The 20,519-nt window shown below is 41.8% G+C and overlaps 8 protein-coding genes across 8 annotated transcripts; 5 read left to right on the forward strand and 3 right to left on the reverse strand.

Moving 5' to 3' along the window:
* The first annotated feature begins 206 nt into the window (after positions 1-206).
* V1514DRAFT_329957 (uncharacterized protein) lies at positions 207-897 on the forward strand. The gene is made up of 2 exons (XM_066927421.1): positions 207-275; positions 422-897. The coding sequence occupies exon 2, from the start codon at positions 430-432 to the stop codon at positions 655-657; it is 228 nt and encodes a 75-aa protein (XP_066783742.1). The 5' UTR covers positions 207-275; positions 422-429; the 3' UTR covers positions 658-897.
* V1514DRAFT_329959 (uncharacterized protein) lies at positions 865-5,537 on the reverse strand. Its single transcript, XM_066927422.1, has 4 exons — positions 4,580-5,537; positions 4,023-4,514; positions 1,685-3,971; positions 865-1,615 (listed from the first exon to the last, which is right to left on the reverse strand). The coding sequence occupies exons 1-4, from the start codon at positions 5,417-5,419 to the stop codon at positions 1,014-1,016; spliced, it is 4,221 nt and encodes a 1,406-aa protein (XP_066783743.1). The 5' UTR covers positions 5,420-5,537; the 3' UTR covers positions 865-1,013.
* A 667-nt stretch (positions 5,538-6,204) lies between these two features.
* Positions 6,205-10,029, forward strand: V1514DRAFT_329963 (SNF2 family N-terminal domain-containing protein). The gene is made up of 3 exons (XM_066927423.1): positions 6,205-6,378; positions 6,447-8,461; positions 8,518-10,029. Exons 2-3 carry the CDS (start codon positions 6,566-6,568, stop codon positions 9,922-9,924), a joined length of 3,303 nt encoding a protein of 1,100 aa, XP_066783744.1. The 5' UTR covers positions 6,205-6,378; positions 6,447-6,565; the 3' UTR covers positions 9,925-10,029.
* Positions 10,030-10,751: 722 nt separating this feature from the next.
* On the reverse strand, positions 10,752-12,421 carry V1514DRAFT_329967 (EF1Bgamma1). The gene is made up of 4 exons (XM_066927424.1): positions 12,376-12,421; positions 12,200-12,322; positions 12,084-12,147; positions 10,752-11,861 (listed from the first exon to the last, which is right to left on the reverse strand). The coding sequence occupies exons 1-4, from the start codon at positions 12,403-12,405 to the stop codon at positions 10,846-10,848; spliced, it is 1,233 nt and encodes a 410-aa protein (XP_066783745.1). The 5' UTR covers positions 12,406-12,421; the 3' UTR covers positions 10,752-10,845.
* A 13-nt stretch (positions 12,422-12,434) lies between these two features.
* Positions 12,435-13,887, forward strand: V1514DRAFT_306127 (mitochondrial 37S ribosomal protein uS9m). The gene is made up of 2 exons (XM_066925668.1): positions 12,435-13,553; positions 13,620-13,887. The coding sequence occupies exons 1-2, from the start codon at positions 12,644-12,646 to the stop codon at positions 13,709-13,711; spliced, it is 1,002 nt and encodes a 333-aa protein (XP_066783746.1). The 5' UTR covers positions 12,435-12,643; the 3' UTR covers positions 13,712-13,887.
* Positions 13,888-13,894: 7 nt separating this feature from the next.
* Positions 13,895-15,404, forward strand: V1514DRAFT_329972 (uncharacterized protein). Its single transcript, XM_066927425.1, has one exon. It carries the CDS (start codon positions 14,142-14,144, stop codon positions 15,147-15,149), a length of 1,008 nt encoding a protein of 335 aa, XP_066783747.1. The 5' UTR covers positions 13,895-14,141; the 3' UTR covers positions 15,150-15,404.
* Positions 15,269-16,125, reverse strand: V1514DRAFT_329974 (uncharacterized protein). The gene has a single exon (XM_066927426.1). It carries the CDS (start codon positions 15,977-15,979, stop codon positions 15,455-15,457), a length of 525 nt encoding a protein of 174 aa, XP_066783748.1. The 5' UTR covers positions 15,980-16,125; the 3' UTR covers positions 15,269-15,454.
* A 2,029-nt stretch (positions 16,126-18,154) lies between these two features.
* On the forward strand, positions 18,155-20,000 carry V1514DRAFT_306133 (uncharacterized protein). Its single transcript, XM_066925669.1, has 2 exons — positions 18,155-18,475; positions 18,535-20,000. The coding sequence occupies exons 1-2, from the start codon at positions 18,221-18,223 to the stop codon at positions 19,954-19,956; spliced, it is 1,677 nt and encodes a 558-aa protein (XP_066783749.1). The 5' UTR covers positions 18,155-18,220; the 3' UTR covers positions 19,957-20,000.
* The last annotated feature ends 519 nt before the right edge of the window (positions 20,001-20,519 follow it).

Genomic DNA, 20,519 nt, shown 5'->3' on the forward strand with positions numbered 1-20,519 from the left:
ATTCCGAGCGCGTTATGTAAGCACTGCTTGCCAAATTTTTTTCTCCAACCTCGTTACCCTACTCAGTTTGCTGGCTGTCCAATCAAAGCGCTGCCAATCTTGTGCTTTTAATGAATGCGCCAAATCAAGCATCTTGCTTATGATTCGGGTGACACAAGTAGACGAAAGCGTAATATTCAAAAAAAAGCTAAACTTTGAAATTACACAGGCTGAAGGCTTCTTGAAATCATTCGCAATTTTGCATATTTTCAACTCGAAAGCAAATAATATTTGAGGTAGGATATCATTCAATTCCTTTTTTTTTTTTTTTTTTTTTTTTTTTTTTTTTTGTTGCAGGGTCTGGCTTGTGTAAACAAGTTCACGAGATGTAGTGCCCATTAAATAAAGATCAGATTGCTAACTTATCCAACCTGGTTACAAGTTCTCAAAATGGCAGGCGGACATCATCACAAGACTTACACCGGTCCCATTCCGGTTCATGCCCCGCCTCGTCTGTATCGTTATTCTTCAATTGTTCTTGGTGCGTCAATGTGGTTCTGGATCTTTTATCGTCTGAAAAACGATGGCCCGGTCTTGTTCGGATACAGACACCCCTGGGAGGGACACCACGGATCTTCTCATGATGAACATAAAAAGGAAGATGGCAGTCACCATTAGAGGTTGCTTACTTTCCAGGTGTTTTTTTTTTTTTTCTCGCATGCATAAAATTTATTCAAAAAATATTCAAACATAAATTGGAAATATCGGCGACATTCAGGACCCGGCCCCCTTTCTCTAATGTTGGATATTTTTCAGTGCTACGACTTTTCACCTGGGCGTTGGAGATGTATTATACTTTTATTGTATACAGTTCACAATTAAAACATCATATTTTTTTTAAAAAATTATATTATTCATTAGCACATGACACAACTGAAAAAACAAAACAAAAAAATTCACACCAACAGAAGCACACAACACTCCACTTTCCAAAAAAAAAAAAAAAAAATTTAACCTTCTTACTATATGCATGTCTAAAATAATGAAAATTCACGTTCTTGAGCTTCCAAAAGAATTTTAAATTTCTTTCTCTGCTTTTTGCGTCCTCCGTTAAGCGTCCTCCTCGTACTTTTTATAAATTCAGATAACAACACAAACACGTATTTTTCACCCGCCCAAGCTGATATAAAATATGCCACAGAGTTAAATATAATAACACATTTGAAGCCATATGATAATCTGGTCAAAACAAGTAAATTAAACAACCACTGTGGAGGTTCAAAAAGAACAAACGAAATCATGCAAACGGTCACAGCAATCGTTATAACAAAATAATAGTTCTTATACAGTGCTTCTCGATATGGCGGGCCAATAGAAAGTACAATGGCTATTAATATGTATTGATAGCACGATGCTAAAAATAATGCCGTGTTCTCTGAACTTTGAACATGGCTGTCATCAGCGCCTGCCACTGGTGGCATATACCACGGTTGATGTCGCACTAATATATATATCGAAATTTGAAAAAAAATACTAATAAAAATTTGGCCAACAAGTTTGACCAAAATCTTTTGAGATACCAAATTAGCAGTAGGTCGTTTAGGGCAAAGTAATTTGTATGGTCCAGACTCAGCCACTATACATCTATTAGCTACAGATACTCAAAATTATCACAATAGTCAAAAATAAATAAAAAAATACTTACTGAAAACCGCAATAGGTAAGATCAAAAACATATCAATAAGCAAAAACTGAAAATCACCTAGGTTCGTACCCGAATTATAAAGAATACCCACGGTCACAAACTGGATGGCTGAATATAACGACATGTATTTGAAACAAGAGAAGCTGGTCACTAATGCGGCACGACCTTCTTTGATTACCACAGGAACGCATGATATATCAAACACTCGTGACGTAAACGGTGCTGCCACTGACGCCTCTGCTTCAGATAATGAAATACCGACATCAGCAGCCTTAAGTGCAGAACAATCGTTTGCTCCATCACCGCAAAACCCGACTGAGTAATCAATATCTTGAAGTCTCGAGACCAGCTCGCTTTTTTCATCAGGCGACATTCGAGCATACACCTTGGACTTGGTCAACATTTTCTCAAGCAATTCTTCAGAACCTTGTTCAACAATTCTTTTGAATACGTCTCCGATGACAACTAAACTATATTCCCTAATCGCCTCTGGTGAGTACTTTCTCACCAATTGGTCAGTGATTAACGGCGTCAATGTCCGGTTATCCAATCGCAAGTTTTCGTCATCAACACACACCCAATCAGGCAAGCAATCATTCTCCGAACTCACATAACCAGAAAAAACCGGGACATCCAAATTCAATAATCCACACTCTCTAGCCACGCTTACCGCCGTTAACGCATTATCACCTGTGCACATCACAGTCTTTATCTTGGCAACTGCCAACTCCTTTAAAACAGACGGCGTGCGTTCTTTAACCTTGTTTTCAAATATAACAAACCCAATAAAGTCCAAATCAGTCTCCACTTCTTCCCTTGTTAACCTTTGAGCCTTGAACCATGAATATCTCGACAATATTTTTGAAGCCAAAGCAATTACTCTGTATCCCTTGTGTGTGTATTCATGTAGCAATTGTTCGTAATTTTCAGGATAAGATCCAGGCTTGCAAATAAGCTGGATGGCTTCTGGTGCTCCCTTAACATATGCAACCATACTCGGATCACTAGCACGCTTGACAACAACGCTTGATCTGCGAAGTGAAGAAACAAACTCAAACATGCGAACTATTCCAAGATCTACTGCATCAATATTTAAAACAGAATCATTTTCCAATAACAAAATTAGTCTTGCCAGTGAAGCGGGCGGATGAGCGACAGCAGGAGCCAATTTGCTAACTTCGTTCGACAAAACAATACCAGAAGAAAATTCTGCTGATCCATGTGGCCGATAATACTGGTCTTCTTCCTCATAGCCCCACCGCGTAAAATTAAACATCTGCTTATCAAGTGGATCGCCAATTAAGTCATGTTCATGGTTTCGAAGAGAATGACAAGTCGCCATTGAAAACAACATAGCCTTTCGAATTTCAATGTCTTCAGTTCTGATTGATTCGTTAACTATTGCTTCAGGACTTTGTAACAGTTCACTGAACCGTGCGTGATTAGAATCTGCAACATGAACGCCCAAGACATCCAACCCTTCTTCAGTTAAAGTACCTGTCTTATCAAAGCAAAAAATATCAAGTTTGCCTCCCACATTAACGTGGTTCGGACTTATACAATAAATGCTTTTCTTTTTCAGCCTTCCAAGAGCAACGTTCGTTCCAATTTTTAATGTTGCTGGAAGTGCTGGCGGAACAACAATAGTAATTAAATCTAACGCCCTAAACGCAATCAAACTAGGCGCAAGCCCTAAGCGAATAAATTGCACCGTATAAAAAACGAATCCCACTGTGGCCATAGCAGACATGAATCCAATGTACCTAAATGAATCTTGATAAAATTTAAATTTCGATGGTTTAGGAAAAAGCATGGATCGAGTAAGCGATCCCTTAGTTGTATTGAAACCTGTTCTGATCACCATGGCCACCGCAACATCATCATTACTTCTTTCGGTTCGAATGCCACTAGAGGAAGACTCTGCGTTGCCATCGTAATCTCCAGGCTTGCGTACACGGACGATCTTCGTTCCAGCGTAAAGAAATGACTTGGAAAGTTCGTGACTGTCGATTCTATCCCAATCTTGCTCTTGCAAAAGATATAATGCTTCCTGAGAAGCACTATATTTCGAAACCGGGATAGATTCTCCTGTGAGCATGCTTTCGTTGACAATGGCATCTCCCAAAAGTAAAAGACAATCGCCGGGAAACGAATTCAAACTAGGGTCAGAAATTTCATAAACATCTCCTGGCACTAGCTCGGTGGACGATAACGTGACCCAAAACCCATCGCGTAGAACGCGAACATGGGATTCGACCTTTGAGAGCTCTTTCAATCGTCGCAGGTTCTAAAAAATGTTGGTCAATTGTACAAAATATTTTGAAATCATTTGACTCACGCTTCTAGTTTCTCTAACACTTGTAAATATACCGTACGTTGATATTATGAAAATACATGTGGCATAAAAATAATATTCATCTAAGGACCATAAAATCATGGAGAAGATTTGAAAAATATAGAATGGATGTAGTATTTCATCTACAACCTGCTCTGTAATGCTTTTTTCTAAAATGTTGATGCTATTCTCACCAAAAATCGTTTGCCGTTCTTCAACGGCTTGATTAGATAGGCCCCCTTTAATATCTGCCATATTCACCCAGCTCGCATCCCGCCAATCGTTATTCAATTCAAATTTACCATCAATAGGATTTAAAATAAGACGCATATATCGGTAGTCAAAGTATTGCATCGTCTTAACAATCGGGTCATATTCGCTAACCTCGGTGTCATCTCCGCCGTCCAATTTTCGGTGGGTCGTAAAAAGGTTAGAGAGCGGCGCGTTGAAGTTAGTTTTTATGACACCGTGTTCTGATAGTTGAGCGTATTGGTTCTACTCAAAATTAGCCAGTCACTCAAGCAAACAAAAAAAAATATATTTGATAAATAAGTACTTACTTCGAGTACGACAAAATCACATGAGGATAAAGGAGCGCGTTTTCCTTTAAAAGCAATTCTCCATCTTGGTAACCATCTCAGAACGAGATATGCAATTCCGCCCGTTAACACCGAAAGTATTATGTATACTACGTATCTTAATTTGTTAAGCCTATAGCCTGCCATGGCAAGAATCATGTCGTCATTCTTGACGTACAGAGTTTGCTCAAACACGTCTGGAGTACGAAAGCTGCCGTCAAAATCATCATAGTGATGTTCATATGCATCTAAAAGCGGACGGTGAGTTGAGTCCACAAGATGCTTGTTGTGCGTACTCAAATGTCCTACTGAGTATCTTCGCCTATGGGTTCCATTTGAAACAACCGAATGAAGACTGTGCAATTCGTCGTTAGGTTCCAGTGGATGAAGATCCACATAATTGCCTTCGTCGTTGAGATGCGCATCGTCATCATAGGCATGCATTTGCTGCTGCTGCTGCTGCTGCTGATCAACTAGATGCGCATGCTCAACCTCGTCAGTGTTGAAAAACCGAAAGCTTCTGGCTGTTGAGGTCGACCGTGACCTTGACCGAACACGATGCGGAAACGAAGACATAGCTGAGGGAATTGCGTCCGGGCTAGGTCCATCATACGGCCTGTCGTGGGCCATCTCGCCGAATAAGCTGGACTCGCTTGCGATTGAATCACGTCGTACCCGGCCATTCACAAATCGCGATCTTCCACGGTCATGAGACGTGGTACTAGACACCGAAGACGCTCGAGAAGGTGGTCGATCGTCTTGCTCAATAGCCACCGGTCTGAACTCCGGCAACCCGCCGTTTAGTGCATTCGGCGAAGACATCTGGACAAAGCAGGTTTAGCGCCACCAGGCTGTAGCGGACCGGCTACCGTGTCGGGAAAAGCAAGAAAAATAAAAACAAAAAAAAAAAGACAACACTGAGTATTCAAACGTCACGTCTTTACAGTCTAATAATTAAACCTGAATGCTCAATTGAAACAACTAGTTAATCGCCATAAGCATTTACATAAGCAACAGCAACACCCCAACGTCGCCGCATTTATGGCGCAAAACCGCAGCGGCAAGGCGGCCACGCTTCGCACGATCGAAAGCGTTTCTTCCCCCAAAAGCAAACCGGTGAGAATCTTGAACTATCATCGAAATTACTCACCCCCAGCCGCTCAGCGCACTCCATCGCGGCTTTTTCCATCTTGCTTCGGTCGCTGTTTTAGCTTGCTTTCCTGTTTACGACGTGTAGGCCAGTCACCCGTTTCATTTCCCGCCTGGCTCATTGTCACCATGAGCGCGCCACCGCAAGCAATCCCTGGCGCAAATCCGCAGCCGGGCGTTGTCTTGAGTGCAAACGGCTTCCCGTCCCAACCCGCACCGAATCAAATCAGCGTTCCTCTCCCAAATACGCGTGAAGGAATTCAACAATTGCTGATAGTACGTTTTTTTTTTTGTTTGCCACTCTGTTTTATCACAACTAATTTTTTTTGTTAAGAGATGGCAGGCTTTGAAATCGCAAGGTGCCGATGAGGCGTCCAACCAAGAATTTGCAAATATATCAAAGATTTTACGCGTCATATCAAAGCAACAAGAAATGTTTAAATTGCAACGACAACAACAACAACAACAACAACAACAACAACTACAACAACAACTGCCACATCAGCAACAGCAAATTCAGAATTCTCAACTTCACCAACAGAATCCACCCATTGCAAATTCTCAACAACATATTTTGCTGCAACAAAATCAGGTTCTTAATCAGCAACAAGCTGCTCCTGTCAATGGCACTGGTATGAAAAAAATTTATTTTTTGGTTTTGGTTTGGTAATCAATCTGTCGAAGACTAATTTTTTTTTAGCATTTCAGGCGAATGTTCAAGGGCCGCAGAATAGAGCTAGCCCTGTAACTCAGACTTCTTCTATTCCTTTAAATGTCGCTCTTCCTACGAATAGTCCTTTCACTGTCGAACAACTACAGATGCTTCGGACTCAAATCACAGCTTTTAAGTTAATAACGAAGAATGTACCTGTTCCTATTCAGTTGCAGCAACAGATATTGGCCGGGAAGCAATTACTAGCGGGACAACTGCAACAAAATCAGCAACAGCAGATTCGACAGCAAGTACCTCAACAGATTCAGCCACAGGTTCCAGGGCAGCAAAATTTGTCACCCCTTCCTAATGGTTCACCTGCTCTACTTCAACAGCAAGCACCAAGTCTATCACGACCTCCGTCTTCTGGACCGGCTGTTGCACCTCCATCCACATCACCTTTAAATGCTGTTGCACCTACACCCCCGACAGCGTCAGTACCAGCGCCAGTGCCAGTGAAAAAACCGGAAGAGCCGCAACGTCCAAAGATTGAAATCGTATCACCATATGGTCAAGTTCAACAGCCTATCCAGTATTCTGACTTTGTGTCTCGTCAAAATCGGTTATTGATTCCTTCAATAATGCCGAGTGGTGTTGATATCATTGCGTTGAAGGAATCTCGTGAGAATTCTATTAAAAATCGGGTCACGGCGCGAATTACTGAGCTTGAGAACTTGCCAGCGAATCTGTCTTCGATTGATGCCAAAGATATTTCACCCGTGATACAGAGTAACGGGTTTAAGGAGGTTGATGTTGAAGTGAATGAAGAAGAGAAGAAGGAGATTGACATCTCTGACAATAAGCCACAAATATCTCACAATGCAGATGCCAGGTTAAAACTTCGAGCCATTATCGAGCTCAAATCATTGCGCATGTTATCTAAGCAACGAGAATTGCGCAGTCAAGTGTTAAAGTCTTTAGCTCATTTCAATACTCTGGCATCAACCGCAAGCAGATCAAATTTTCGGCGTCTGAAAAAGCAATCCCTCCGCGAAGCTCGTTTGACGGAACAGCTTGAGAGGCAACAGCGCGCTGAGCGGGAAAAAAGAGAAAGACAACGAAACCTTGATTATCTTGTTGGTGTTTGTTCTCATGGTACGGCAATGTTGAACGACGGCAGAGTTCGTCGTGGTAAGCAGCAGAGGCTTGGAAAAGCCGTTCTTACTTTCCATTCACACATAGAACGTGAAGAGCAGCGTCGTGCTGAGCGTACCGCTAAGCAACGTCTTCAAGCTTTGAAGGCTAATGATGAAGAGGCATACTTGAAACTTCTCGACCAAACTAAAGATACCCGTATCACACACTTGCTTAGACAAACTAATTCGTTTTTGGATTCGCTTGCTCAAGCAGTTAAAGATCAGCAGCGCGAGAGCAAGATACACCAGGAAGGTCGATTGACTGTTACTGAAGAAGAGGATGACGACGAAGAAGGCGGAGAGAAGCTGGATTACTACAGCGTAGCACACCGAATTCAAGAAGAGGTTAAGCAGCAACCTTCAATCTTAGTTGGTGGTACTCTTAAGGAATATCAGATTAAAGGACTGCAATGGATGGTTTCGCTCTTTAATAACAACCTCAACGGTATTTTGGCCGATGAGATGGGCTTAGGAAAGACTATACAAACCATTTCGTTGATTACTCACCTTATTGAAGTGAAACAACAGCCTGGGCCATATCTTGTCATTGTTCCACTCAGTACATTGACAAATTGGAATCTTGAATTTGAGAAATGGGCGCCATCAGTGAAAAAAGTTGTTTATAAAGGCCCTCCTCTTGCTAGAAAGGCGCAACAAGCAGCTATTCGAGCAGGTGATTTTCAAGTGCTGTTGACTACTTATGAGTATATTATCAAAGATCGACCAGTATTGAGCCGAATCAAGTGGGTTCATATGATTATCGACGAAGGTCATCGTATGAAGAATGCGCAGTCCAAACTAAGCAGCACATTGACTCAGTTCTATCATTCTAAGCATCGATTGATTTTAACCGGTACACCATTACAGGTAAAGTTAATTTAACTTTGACTAATTTTTATGTCGAATTTTCTAACTATTTTTAGAATAACCTTCCTGAATTATGGGCTCTTTTGAATTTCGTACTGCCAAAGATTTTTAACTCTGTTAAATCGTTTGATGAATGGTTTAACACGCCGTTTGCTAACACCGGAGCTCAAGATAAAATGGAACTGTCAGAAGAAGAAACGCTATTGATTATTCGACGATTGCACAAGGTTCTTCGTCCATTTTTGCTGCGCCGCCTAAAGAAAGATGTCGAGAAAGATCTTCCGGATAAGATTGAAAAAGTTATTAAGTGTAAGATGTCTGCTCTTCAGTTGAAGTTGTACGAACAGATGTTGAAGCACAATGTTCTCTTTGTTGGGTCCAACACTACTGGCGGAAACAAGTCTGGCATTAAGGGACTTAATAATCAGATCATGCAACTTCGAAAGATCTGTAATCATCCATTTGTGTTTGAAGAGATTGAGGATTTGATCAATCCAGATCGAGTGACCAATGACAATTTATGGCGAACAGCAGGTAAATTTGAACTTCTTGATCGCATGTTGCCAAAATTTCAAGCCACTGGACATCGCGTGTTGATGTTTTTCCAGATGACTCAAATTATGGACATCATGGAAGATTTTTTAAGGTTAAAGGGTATGGAGTATCTCCGTCTCGATGGTAGTACAAAGGCGGATGATCGTTCTGAATTGCTTAAAAAATTCAACGCCCCGGATTCGCCCTATTTTGCTTTCTTGTTGTCGACAAGAGCCGGAGGATTGGGTTTGAATTTACAAACTGCAGATACGGTGATTATCTACGATACCGATTGGAACCCTCATCAAGATTTGCAGGCCCAGGATCGCGCGCATCGGATTGGACAAACTAAAGAAGTCCGAATTTTCCGCTTGATTACTGAAGATTCAGTGGAAGAAATGATTCTTCAGCGAGCTCACAAGAAATTAGATATTGACGGCAAGGTCATTCAAGCAGGCAAGTTTGACAACAAATCTACAAACGAAGAGCAAGAAGCATTTTTGCGATCGTTATTAGAAGCAGAAGAGGCCAAGAAGCTCAAGAGAGACGACGATGACGAAGAACTGGACGATGAAGAATTAAACGAGTTGCTTGCCCGATCTGATGAAGAAGCCGTAGTTTTCAGGAAGCTTGACCAAGAACGGATTAGTAATTCTGCATACGGTAAAGGAAAAGGTGTGGATCGATTATACTCTGAATCTGAGCTTCCAGATGTATACAAGCGGGACATGATTGAGGAACTGCTTCAAGAAACGGAAGAGGAAATTGCCGGTCGAGGTGCAAGGAAGCGGAAGATCACAAAATACGATGATGGATTGACCGAAAAGCAATGGCTCGACGCGATCGATAACGATGAGGATACTGTGGAGGATGCTATAGAACGAATGACGACTAAAAGGAAGCGTGGCAAGAAACGCAAAACAAATTAGCACCATTTGGAAACAAAGTTCTGAGTTGTTTTTGTTTTACAACTTTTTTTTTTCACGTTTTGTACTCTTGTATTTTTTTTGCATTTCTTTTTTTTTTTTTTTTTTGATTCTGTATTTTTTTACTCTTATAAAGGCTGTATGATATTTGTGCTAACGTAATTTGAATTTATTTTAAAAATAATATTCACAAGTGGCAACTTGTTTTGTCCGTCCAATCAGATCATAATTGGATGACCCGCCAGACGTACAGGAAAGCTTTCCTTTTTATAGTTTGTACAAGTTTTTTTACACTGCCCAAGCCTTGCTGTGTGTAATGAGAGCCACTGCAAGTATGATTAATATGTTTGGAAGGTTGGTTGGTATGCATATTGTAAGTTCGTGGTGATTTCGCCCAAACAATCGAACTGACCGTTTTTTTTTTATCATGGTGCCCAATCCGAAATTATTTTGCGAGAATAACGTTTAAAAATTTCCGTTAAACCCGTTCCAACCAACCCATTCGTTTGCCCATGTGTGTTTTAAAAAAAAAAAAAAATTTACCAAATATGTCGTTTTGTTTCACAACAATCATTTCAACAGCCGGATTTTTTTTTTTTCTTTCTTTTTTTAAATTATTCAACGCTGTCACAAACTCCTTCAGTTAATTGACAAAACCTCACAATTCTATAACCTCTCAATCCTTAAACACAAGGAGTTGTTATCCATCAAATTAACTCAAACTTGCGATACCACCCACGGTGGGTAATTCGTTTTTATTATGAATGCTATTTGATCATTACACCTGATGACATTTTAGCATTAACACCATGTCTACATAGTTATATAGTAGTAGATGAAATAAAAATTATATTACTATTTTAATTAAAAAAAAAAAAAAAAAATTTAAATATTCGTCATATATCGTACAATAGAAGGCTTTGTTTACTTGAAGACCTTACCATCGGTTACCTCTCTGGAGACGCCATCGACGATAATGGGCTTGTCCCAAGCCCACAGGTCCTCAACAAGGGCCTTGTCCTCTGGCTTGGAAGCATCGAGCTTAGTGAACTCGTATGATTCCCAATCAGGAGCAACTTCAAAGGCAGGCTTGAAATCCTGGCCTCTGACAACGAACGCACCAAGGACACCGTTGTTGTTGTTTTCACCGTAAACAACGGCAGCACCAAACAGGTATTTGGTGGATGCTTGCAGGCGGTTGAAGAAACCACCAATCAAGTTGGCAGTCATGAAGGTAAGCGTAAGCTCATCATTGTACTTGTAAGCCACCTTCCAGAGAGAGTACTCCTCAGGGTCGTAGTTCTCCCAGAACCAAGGAAGCGCAACAGGTCTGGTGTCCTCGTTAGAGTACTGTCTCTTCCAGGCATCAAGAGGAAGCTTGGCAGGTCCAAGAGCCTCAAGAGGGTGCTTGGGCTTGGGAGCAGGCTTATCTTCTTCCTCTTCCTCGTTCTTAGGAGCAGCCTCCTTCTTAGGGGCAGCCTCCTTCTTTGGCTTCTCTTCCTTCTTGGGAGGGACATACTTAACTGGCTCATCAATGAACTTGAATGGGCCAGAGTAGTTAAGGTAGATGGGCTGGTTGGTAACAGTGGTGAACCATCTGGTAGTGGCAGGGTGAGCCTCACGCCAAGCAGTGCCAAAGACGTTCTCGAAGCCACGGGAAAGGAGGTACGCAGAGAAAAGATCGGCAATGGAGAATCTCTCGCCGGCAAGAAAAGTGTGGGAAGTCAGGTACTTCTCGTAAACGGAAGCAAGAACCTCGTAATCTTGCTCAGCCTTCTCAACACCCTTCTTGTTGTAGGGTTCTTTGCCGGCCAGCGGTTTCCACCACTTGGCAAGGGTAATAGAAGCCTCAGAGTTGGAAAATGACAACCATCTGAGAATCAAGGCATACTCGCCCTTGGTCTTTCCAAGAAGAGTAGTCTTCTCGTTCTGGGAAGCAACTATAAAAATTCCAATTAGTAAATTTTTTGCGCAAAAAAAAGTAAGCGCCAAAATCACAAAACAACTGCCATGGACATTGTAATTTAGTCAGGGGTGTTAAATTGTCGACACATGAATTAAGACAGGGATAACTTGTAAAAAGTGCATCATTTAAAACAAATGTCCATAAACAAGTTGATTATAGTTGATAGTGCAGGTAATTGTGGTTGTAAGCAACTTACTGTAGATGGAAATGGCAATGGTCTCGTTGAGAATCAATCCATCAGCGCCAAAGAAAGCAGGAATCTATCAAAGTCAATAAAAAGGCCATGATTCCAAAGACAATCATGTTACACACCTTCTTGTGAGGGAAGAGGGCAAGGTACTCCTCGGGGAATACACCGTTGCCGGTCTTCACAACCTCAACATCGAGGCCGTCGTGCTTAGCAATAGCAAGAGCAGTATTGGATCGTGGGTTTCCCTATTATTAACATTAGAAAATGGGCATTGCTATCTAAAACGAATAAAACTTACAACGAAACCGTAGAGCTTTCCAAAAGACATTTTAAAAGGATGTGTTAGAAATAAAAGGGATAGAAAAAAAAAAAAAAAATTGGGAGAAAAAAATTTACCGCTTTATAGCAGCGCAGAACAGAGCACCCGTGACACAAACTGCGCTCAGACCTACGTGTGCGCAGTTTCGAAATTTTCGACAGTTGTCGGGTGCCCGAAATCTAGTCTGTTTGCAAAAGAAAAACCAATTCAGGTTGGCTAATTTTGTTATTAACTATTGGCAAATACGATGAAGACCGGTACTGGGTTACTGTCGAATATATTGGTAATTGGCTTTTTGCCAAATGCTGCGATTGGGACTCGCATGGCACAACTGGGCCGCAGGACATACTCATCAACCCCGGCCCGTCGGCAAGAATCCTTAGACGAAGCTGACAAACCTGTTTCACAGGAGGAAAAATTTCCTCGATCTATTAACCTGCAAAGAACAATTGCAAATCCTGGTTCACAATGGAGGGACGATGTTTCTGATAAGAAATATCAAGAGCAAGTGCAAGAAATCACTCGATTGGCTCCAGTTTCGCCTTCATATTATTCACACAATGTGTTTCACAACGACACGTTGCTAAGGATAGGTGAGGCTATTAGAAAGTCGGCCAATGCTCCTTTGGCTTCTCGAACTTCTCCTGGCCAGCTGATTAGTCTAAATGACTACAATGCGATGAATTCGACGGCAAATATTTCGGTCAAGGATTACAGTGAGCTGCGAGAGGCGATTAAGCAGTTACGAAAATATGACGAAAAATTTTTGCCCTCAGAGGCCTTGCAGGTACTGGGTGAATTCACCGGTGGCATTGTTGGAGAAAATATTGTGGACAAGAAGAATCCGCCGACGGTGGACAGGCTTGGAAGAGCAAGGGCTAAAGGCAAACGCAAGGACTCGCGTGCGTTTGTATGGCTAGCCAGGGGCGAAGGAAATTTTTTGGTAAACGGGCGACTGCTCACGGACGCGTTTGTAAAACCTGTTGACCGAGAAGCCGCCGTGCGTCCGCTTAATGTTATTGGCAAGTTGCTAGATTTCAACGTGTTTGCCAGAGTCGAAGGCGGCGGCACGACTGGTCAAGCTGGAGCGATTTCGCTGGCATTGGCGAAGGCGCTTCGAGTTCACAACCGGGGCCTCCATCCGGTATTGTCCAAAGGTGAGAATATTTGATGACGTCGAGTGGTCAATTTTTTTTTTTTTGAGTAATTCTAACTCTCTATAGCCGGATGTCTTACGCAAGATCGTCGTGTTGTCGAAAGAAAGAAGCCAGGCAAGCCCAAGGCTCGTAAGAGTTACCAGTGGGTCAAGCGTTGACGGAATATATATATATATATATTGTTGGTGGGCTATAATTGTACATAGTAATTAGACTGCCAATGTAAAATAGAACGTAGCATATGCCATCATTGTTGGACTCAGTTAGGCTTGGTTAGGGTTTAGTACTGTACATATATATATAAGCTGAGGTTGAGCCATAATAAACTTCTTCGACAATTAGACAATAGATTATGAGCCCTGCGATAAGCTTCAGCGTTCTGTGCCTAACGTACGGACGTACGCATGCATTGCACATGACGATAAATAAGCACCGTCGTCGCTGTTCGTACGCTGCCTTGACTCATTCCGATTAAGGTTGTCGTGGAGTTCAGCCGTGGCCTCGTGGAGTCTCATCCTGGCCTCGGGAGGACAGCCCCATATATTGATTGAATCGCATCCTACACCGACCTAAATCTTACGCTGCGGCATGTCTACTACGTTGACCATTCTCACGTGTGCGCCGGCGCATGCTGCTTTGTCGCCCCGCATACCTGCCCAGCCGTTTTATAATTATTTCACATCAGACGTTAGTTTGGATTTAAAACCCATCATCCTGGCGAAGGCCGGGTCTGAAACTGACGAGCTCGGGTTGAGCGAGTCGACGGCGTACTTTGATCCTCAGCGACCTGATTCACCGGCGGGTCATCATGATTATCATGTCTCTCAAGATTCATATGAGCCAGCTGAATTTGGTTCTTTTTTGGGATCGGACCACGATGGTGGTGCCGCATTACAGATTTTGCACAATCGACCGCCGAGTACAGAACTTGTAGCATTACAGAGCTTTGAAGACACTCACTTCCCATTTTCGATGGCTCTTGAATCTTCTTCAACACTGTATTCGCCCAATTATTATGAAATTTTGTCAATCTGTACCGACGTGAACAGCCATGGTTCGGCCGCGGTTACAAGTTCCCCGATTGTTCCAACTGTGGAAGAGATGGGCAACAGTCAAGAATTACCGTTACGGTCGGATGCTCATGACACCTTTCAATTAAGCAGTATTAATACTGATATTGGACATCTTATGTCTATTTTTCAAGATGTGAGGTTTCAAATTTTGGCCACGGAAGGAAGCCCAGGTGTTTTGACATTGTTGGCCCATATTTTCAATTTGTCTGATTTCATCTCGTTTAATTTGCATGAAATTGGATTGGCAGAAGATGGCATTTTGGATCATTCGACATTACTTCAATTTTGGCGAATCTACAACGAATGTTGGCTGCTGGTAATTGACAAGATGGAGTTGTTTATCAGCAATCCATCTTCAGGCTTAATCATTCGAAGCCGGCTTTATGACATTTCTGAGCATCTTGTTGTGCTTGGTGATAAGCTTCACACATTCGGACTGGTCGATTATGAAATTGGTTTATGGGAAGAACGAATCGTAAACAGTAAGCAATGTGTTATTTGGCCTTGTTGCTCGGTAGATTAGTAATTTGAGTAGGAATTTTAGATATTCTTGATACACCAACCGTCAATCAATATACCTAAATCATTCATCTTTGATATTTTTTTTTTCTTTCGTTGGGGGGGTTGCATTTTTATAAATTTGGAAGCTTATGGGCATGGGCGTAACAGGATGCCAACGACGGTTTACCTACCTAGCGCTGGAACGGTATATGATTGTGATGTTGGAAGAAGAAATTGTGTTGAAGAATATATGCAGTAAACTAATTTGTGCATTAAACATGTTACGTATAGTAAAGTTATTACCCTTTCCAAGTAAATTTCGTCATCTTAAAACAAATCGAGCGTCATCTTTTGTGCAATGTCAGTATTGGCGACTGAATCAACAAATTCTTCAAAACTGATCTTTCCATCTCCGTCTTTATCTGCTTCTATTATGGTCTTATCCACAATCTGTTGCAGTTGTTGGTCTTTCAGGTTGCTGCCGACCATCATCTTCATCACTATAAATAATTCTCCGTTTGATATGTATCCGTCCTTATCGATATCGTACACGTTAAACGCAAACCGCAGTTTTTCATCCGTTCCGCCCTTACTTGAAAACGCTGACAGGCTCGAGATGAATTCTTGAAAATCAACGTCACCACTCCCGTCTTCGTCAAATATTGCAATCAGTCGTGAGGCTAATGGATTCGTGGCAATCGCCGGGACTGCTAAAAATTCGTTTTTGTCTACCGTGCCCGAATTATCTTTATCTAATTTCATAAATCGTTTACGCAGGCGGTCAACTTCATCGTGGGAGAAATTGGTAGACGACACGATCGTGTCCAAAACTTGTGAACTGTTAGCCCCCATTTGTATTTTGTATTGATTAAAACAGGGCTCCCAAAATATATAACGTCAATTCTCTTAATTCGTATCCGCCCACTTTTATTTTATTTTTTTTTCTTGTTTTGCAAAGAAAGTTGCAAAATACGATCTTTACTGAAATGATTTTGCCGCACTTTACGTGGGACCGATTCTTACGTGGGGAGATTATGGTTTTGAGTTGGCAAGGGCAAGCTTCTTGTTCTTAGTTGCCGAGCAAAAAAAATCCACCAAATTTCAAAATTAAATACCGTCCTTTTCGTATTTATCTAATTTTACCTTGGAAAAATTATTATGATGTACTTTTTTCGTTGTAATGAATATTCATGAGTGCTATATCGTATCCTTTTAAATTGCCATGTAACTAACTGCAGGTTAGCAATCAAGTTTGCGCTGCTTTCACGCAGTTCCATATCGTACGACAGGCATGCCTTTTCCAACACTCCTTTCCATTTTCTACAGTGTGCTTGACCTTATTTGAGTACCAACGAAAGCTGCTTTACAAAGCATGTAAAAGTTGAGAGCATATCGTACTTTATAGATCAACGCCGCTTAATGCGCTCAACGAAACCGCTGGTAGTGATATTCACGTGACGTTTTTTGCAATAATCTTAAATTCCCGATACAAATTAAGTAAATTATTAATATACATTATTATAATACTTTTTAAGAAAAAAACATTGTCGCAGGATGTCGATAGCTACCCCAAGTATGTCACGAGTAGCCAGATATCGTTCTATAAACTTCAGATTGCCTTTCGATATTGATCTTCAAAAATCTCCATGACATCCTGTGCCACTTTCCGAAAGTTTTCTACTTTGGCTTCGATGGACTCATCACCGTCACTACTTTTCTTTTCGTAACTATCCATATCCGAGGTATTGTCCAACGAATCGGTTGCTGATTCTTCGGCATCATCTCGCGAGTCGCCGCCTCCATATAAATTCGCATATTCAGGCAGCAAACCCAACTGCTCTGCTTCGGGCCGGCTGAAGCCAGCAACTAAGGAAGAACGAGATACGGTGATTGAAATATTCTGCTGACATTTCAACGTTCATCATCTGATACCTGATGCCAACGGGACATATAAGTCGTCAGAAACTTTGCATCGTGAATGTGCTGCAGAAATGTACACATGGTGCAATGCGCGAGACTATTACCGTCGTTGGGCATACCTTTTTGTTAACTGGTACTCCCCGGCACAATGGAAACTGTGAGTACGAGCTGCGAATCCCACAGAGATCCCAGCACTGAAAACCACGATGATCGGAGAATCGCATTGGAGAATTCTGAAACACGACTATCTCTATAGATTGAACCGGCCTCGTGTTAACCTTGTTGTATGGATTCTGACGTCTCGCGTTCTCCTAGATGCACTCCATCGAATGAAAGAGATTGCTAATGGTGAATTGCGCATATTCAAGGCAAGCTGGCGTGAAGCATTCAAAAAGCAATGGAGAAAAAAAACTTGTAAATGAGTTATTCCCGAGAAGTTAAAGCAATATCACACAAACCCAGTCACCTGGGTTTGTGCCTGCAAGTACTTCTTACATAGTCGCTTTCTTCTGTGCAAGCACATCGTGTATTGCTTTCAGCCGCCCGATCCGAGAGTGTTTGAGACTTGTAGCCGCCAAACATCGTCTCCTTTCTGGAAGCAGAGCAGTTGGTTTTTCTGCCTGAATATGCGAATTTATATGGAGGCGGCGACTCGCGAGATGATGCCGAAGAATCAGCAACCGATTCGTTGGACAATACCTCGGATATGGATAGTTACGAAAAGAAAAGTAGTGACGGTGATGAGTCCATCGAAGCCAAAGTAGAAAACTTTCGGAAAGTGGCACAGGATGTCATGGAGATTTTTGAAGATCAATATCGAAAGGCAATCTGAAGTTTATAGAACGATATCTGGCTACTCGTGACATACTTGGGGTAGCTATCGACATCCTGCGACAATGTTTTTTTCTTAAAAAGTATTATAATAATGTATATTAATAATTAACGTAAAGATTACTTAGTCATTTTTGCAAAAACGTCACGTGTAATGCGTTTGCTTGGTGAATTAAGCGACGTTTTACATTTATTGGCACGTGCGGCTGGCAGTTATTTACCCGGCCTTAGCATCATAATTGAAGCTCATCTCTAACAAATTTTGAAGCGAGAGGACATTTGGGTAAGCACCAAACACATATTATTCACGCCTTGTGGAATCTTAGGTTCTCTGCTCACATCATGGCTCGAGGAGAGCAAAAAGTACCGGAACAGGAACGGTTTGTGTCTTGTATTTCGGACGTGTCTTTGGCCTTGGTAGAATCATTGCAAACTGGAAAAGATGTCAACCTTAACGGCTTGATTGGCAGGCTGTCAAAGAAATACAAACTCAAGCACCAGCCACGATTAACTGACATTATTTCTGGAATTCCAGATCAATATAAGAAGTATCTGCTGCCCAAACTGAAAGCAAAACCTGTTCGCACTGCGAGTGGCGTAAGTTACGGAAATTACTTGTTTAATGTACCAAAAAAAAATTCACTAACTATTTCAAGATTGCGGTTGTAGCTGTCATGTGTAAGCCTCATCGATGTCCTCACATTGCATATACCGGCAATATATGTGTTTATTGTCCCGGTGGACCTGATTCAGATTTCGAATACTCCACGCAATCATACACTGGTTATGAGCCCACATCCATGAGAGCAATCAGGGCACGATACGATCCGTATGAACAGGCACGCGGCCGGATAGAGCAGCTCCGTCAGTTGGGACATACAGTCGACAAGGTTGAATATATTATTATGGGTGGAACTTTCATGAGCTTGCCATCTGATTACCGGGATTGGTTTATAGCCAACCTTCACAACGCGTTATCTGGCTTTGCCACCCCAACGCATGCTAGTAGCAAAAGTGTGAACGGAAGTGTTGTCGACGAAGCGGTTGCAATGTCGCAATATTCACAGACTAAATGTGTTGGCATCACTATTGAGACCAGACCAGATTATTGTCTGGACCAGCATTTAAGTGACATGCTACAATACGGATGCACGCGTCTTGAAATTGGCGTGCAAAGTGTCTACGAAGATGTGGCAAGGGATACAAATCGGGGTCACACAGTGAAAGCAGTGTGCGAAACTTTTTGCTTGGCTAAAGATGCTGGATTTAAAGTTGTATCACACATGATGCCTGATCTTCCAAACGTTGGCATGGAGAGAGATCTCGATCAATTTAGAGAATATTTTGAAAATCCGGCGTTCAGAACAGACGGTCTTAAAATTTATCCCACGCTCGTGATTAGAGGAACTGGTCTTTATGAACTTTGGAAAGCCGGCAAGTATAAATCGTATAGTGCGAATGGGTTGGTTGACTTGGTGGCCCGAATTTTGGCACTTATTCCACCATGGACAAGAATTTACCGTGTTCAAAGAGATATTCCCATGCCATTAGTCACTGCTGGCGTAGAAAATGGGAACCTGCGTGAGTTAGCCCTGGCGCGTATGAAAGATTTTGGAACGACCTGTCGTGATGTGCGAGCTAGAGAAGTTGGAATTCAAGAAGTCCATCATCGTGTTCGTCCCGAACAAGTTGAACTTATTAGACGAGATTATACCGCAAATGGTGGATGGGAAACATTTCTGAGTTATGAAGATCCAAAGCAAGATATCTTGGTAGGCTTATTACGACTGCGACTTTGCTCTGAGCGGACCACGTTTAGGAAAGAACTTACCGGCCAGCGAACTTCGTTGGTTAGAGAATTACACGTTTATGGAAGCGTGGTACCCCTTCACAGTCGTGATCCCAGGCAATTTCAACATCAGGGTTTTGGTACTTTGTTAATGGAGGAAGCCGAGAGGATAGCTCGCGAAGAGCACGGGAGTGCAAAAATTAGCGTGATTAGTGGCGTCGGTGTGAGAAACTACTATGCAAGATTAGGATACTTTTTGGATGGGCCATATATGTCGAAAATGTTGTAAAGGCACTCGGTTTAAATAAATTTAAAGTAATCTTTAAAAAGTTATTAACAATTTTGGAAATGTGGCTTGATTTTCATGTCCGGCTCGCGTCGGTCTATCTATCATACAAAATACAACGCCATGGGATGCTTGTTATCACCCCCATGATGGTGTTTTTTATTTTTATTTTTGAGTTTGTTGACTAGCGTCGAGATCACCAGACGTCATTCATCATTGCAGTAAATTTTTTGGCCAATGTGTTGGCTTCGAACCTCAGCATATTTCAAAACCAGCGTGTCTGCATTGACTCCAAAAGTCAGCCTGTAGGCACCTCTGGTCTACTGCTTTGAACTTTTTTAAAGGGATCGTAATAAATTTTTTTTTTTAAAAAAATTCCGGGACAGAGAAAAGGACTGCTTGAATTGCGTGACAAACTACAAAAAAACTTCGGCAAAACTCGCAGTAAAGAATTGGGAAGACATACATGTCATGCTCAGGCTTTACAGTCATGAGTTGTTCAGTTTTTAATGCCAATTGCTGATTTCAACAGTACATGCGATAAGACCAAAAATTTTTCCCCTTTA

The sequence above is a fragment of the Lipomyces japonicus genome, assembly GCF_038497905.1.
Source record: "Lipomyces japonicus strain CBS 7319 unplaced genomic scaffold V1514scaffold_16, whole genome shotgun sequence".
Classification (NCBI taxonomy): domain Eukaryota; kingdom Fungi; phylum Ascomycota; class Lipomycetes; order Lipomycetales; family Lipomycetaceae; genus Lipomyces; species Lipomyces japonicus.

Coding starts and splice junctions, on each gene's coding strand:
- V1514DRAFT_329974 (XM_066927426.1), bottom strand. CDS start 15,979: ATGGGGGCTAACAGTTCACAAGTTTTGGACACGATCGTGTCGTCTACC.
- V1514DRAFT_329963 (XM_066927423.1), top strand. CDS start 6,566: ATGCTTCGGACTCAAATCACAGCTTTTAAGTTAATAACGAAGAATGTA. Junction 8,462..8,517: donor TAACCGGTACACCATTACAG/GTAAAGTTAATT, acceptor AACTATTTTTAG/AATAACCTTCCTGAATTATG.
- V1514DRAFT_329972 (XM_066927425.1), top strand. CDS start 14,142: ATGTCTACTACGTTGACCATTCTCACGTGTGCGCCGGCGCATGCTGCT.
- V1514DRAFT_306133 (XM_066925669.1), top strand. CDS start 18,221: ATGGCTCGAGGAGAGCAAAAAGTACCGGAACAGGAACGGTTTGTGTCT. Junction 18,476..18,534: donor CTGTTCGCACTGCGAGTGGC/GTAAGTTACGGA, acceptor AACTATTTCAAG/ATTGCGGTTGTAGCTGTCAT.
- V1514DRAFT_329959 (XM_066927422.1), bottom strand. CDS start 5,419: ATGTCTTCGCCGAATGCACTAAACGGCGGGTTGCCGGAGTTCAGACCG. Junction 4,515..4,579: donor GTGATTTTGTCGTACTCGAA/GTAAGTACTTAT, acceptor AATTTTGAGTAG/AACCAATACGCTCAACTATC. Junction 3,972..4,022: donor GTGTTAGAGAAACTAGAAGC/GTGAGTCAAATG, acceptor AACATTTTTTAG/AACCTGCGACGATTGAAAGA.
- V1514DRAFT_329967 (XM_066927424.1), bottom strand. CDS start 12,405: ATGTCTTTTGGAAAGCTCTACGGTTTCGTT. Junction 12,323..12,375: donor GAAAGCTCTACGGTTTCGTT/GTAAGTTTTATT, acceptor TGTTAATAATAG/GGAAACCCACGATCCAATAC. Junction 11,862..12,083: donor CATTGCCATTTCCATCTACA/GTAAGTTGCTTA, acceptor GAATTTTTATAG/TTGCTTCCCAGAACGAGAAG.
- V1514DRAFT_306127 (XM_066925668.1), top strand. CDS start 12,644: ATGAAGACCGGTACTGGGTTACTGTCGAATATATTGGTAATTGGCTTT. Junction 13,554..13,619: donor CCATCCGGTATTGTCCAAAG/GTGAGAATATTT, acceptor AACTCTCTATAG/CCGGATGTCTTACGCAAGAT.
- V1514DRAFT_329957 (XM_066927421.1), top strand. CDS start 430: ATGGCAGGCGGACATCATCACAAGACTTACACCGGTCCCATTCCGGTT.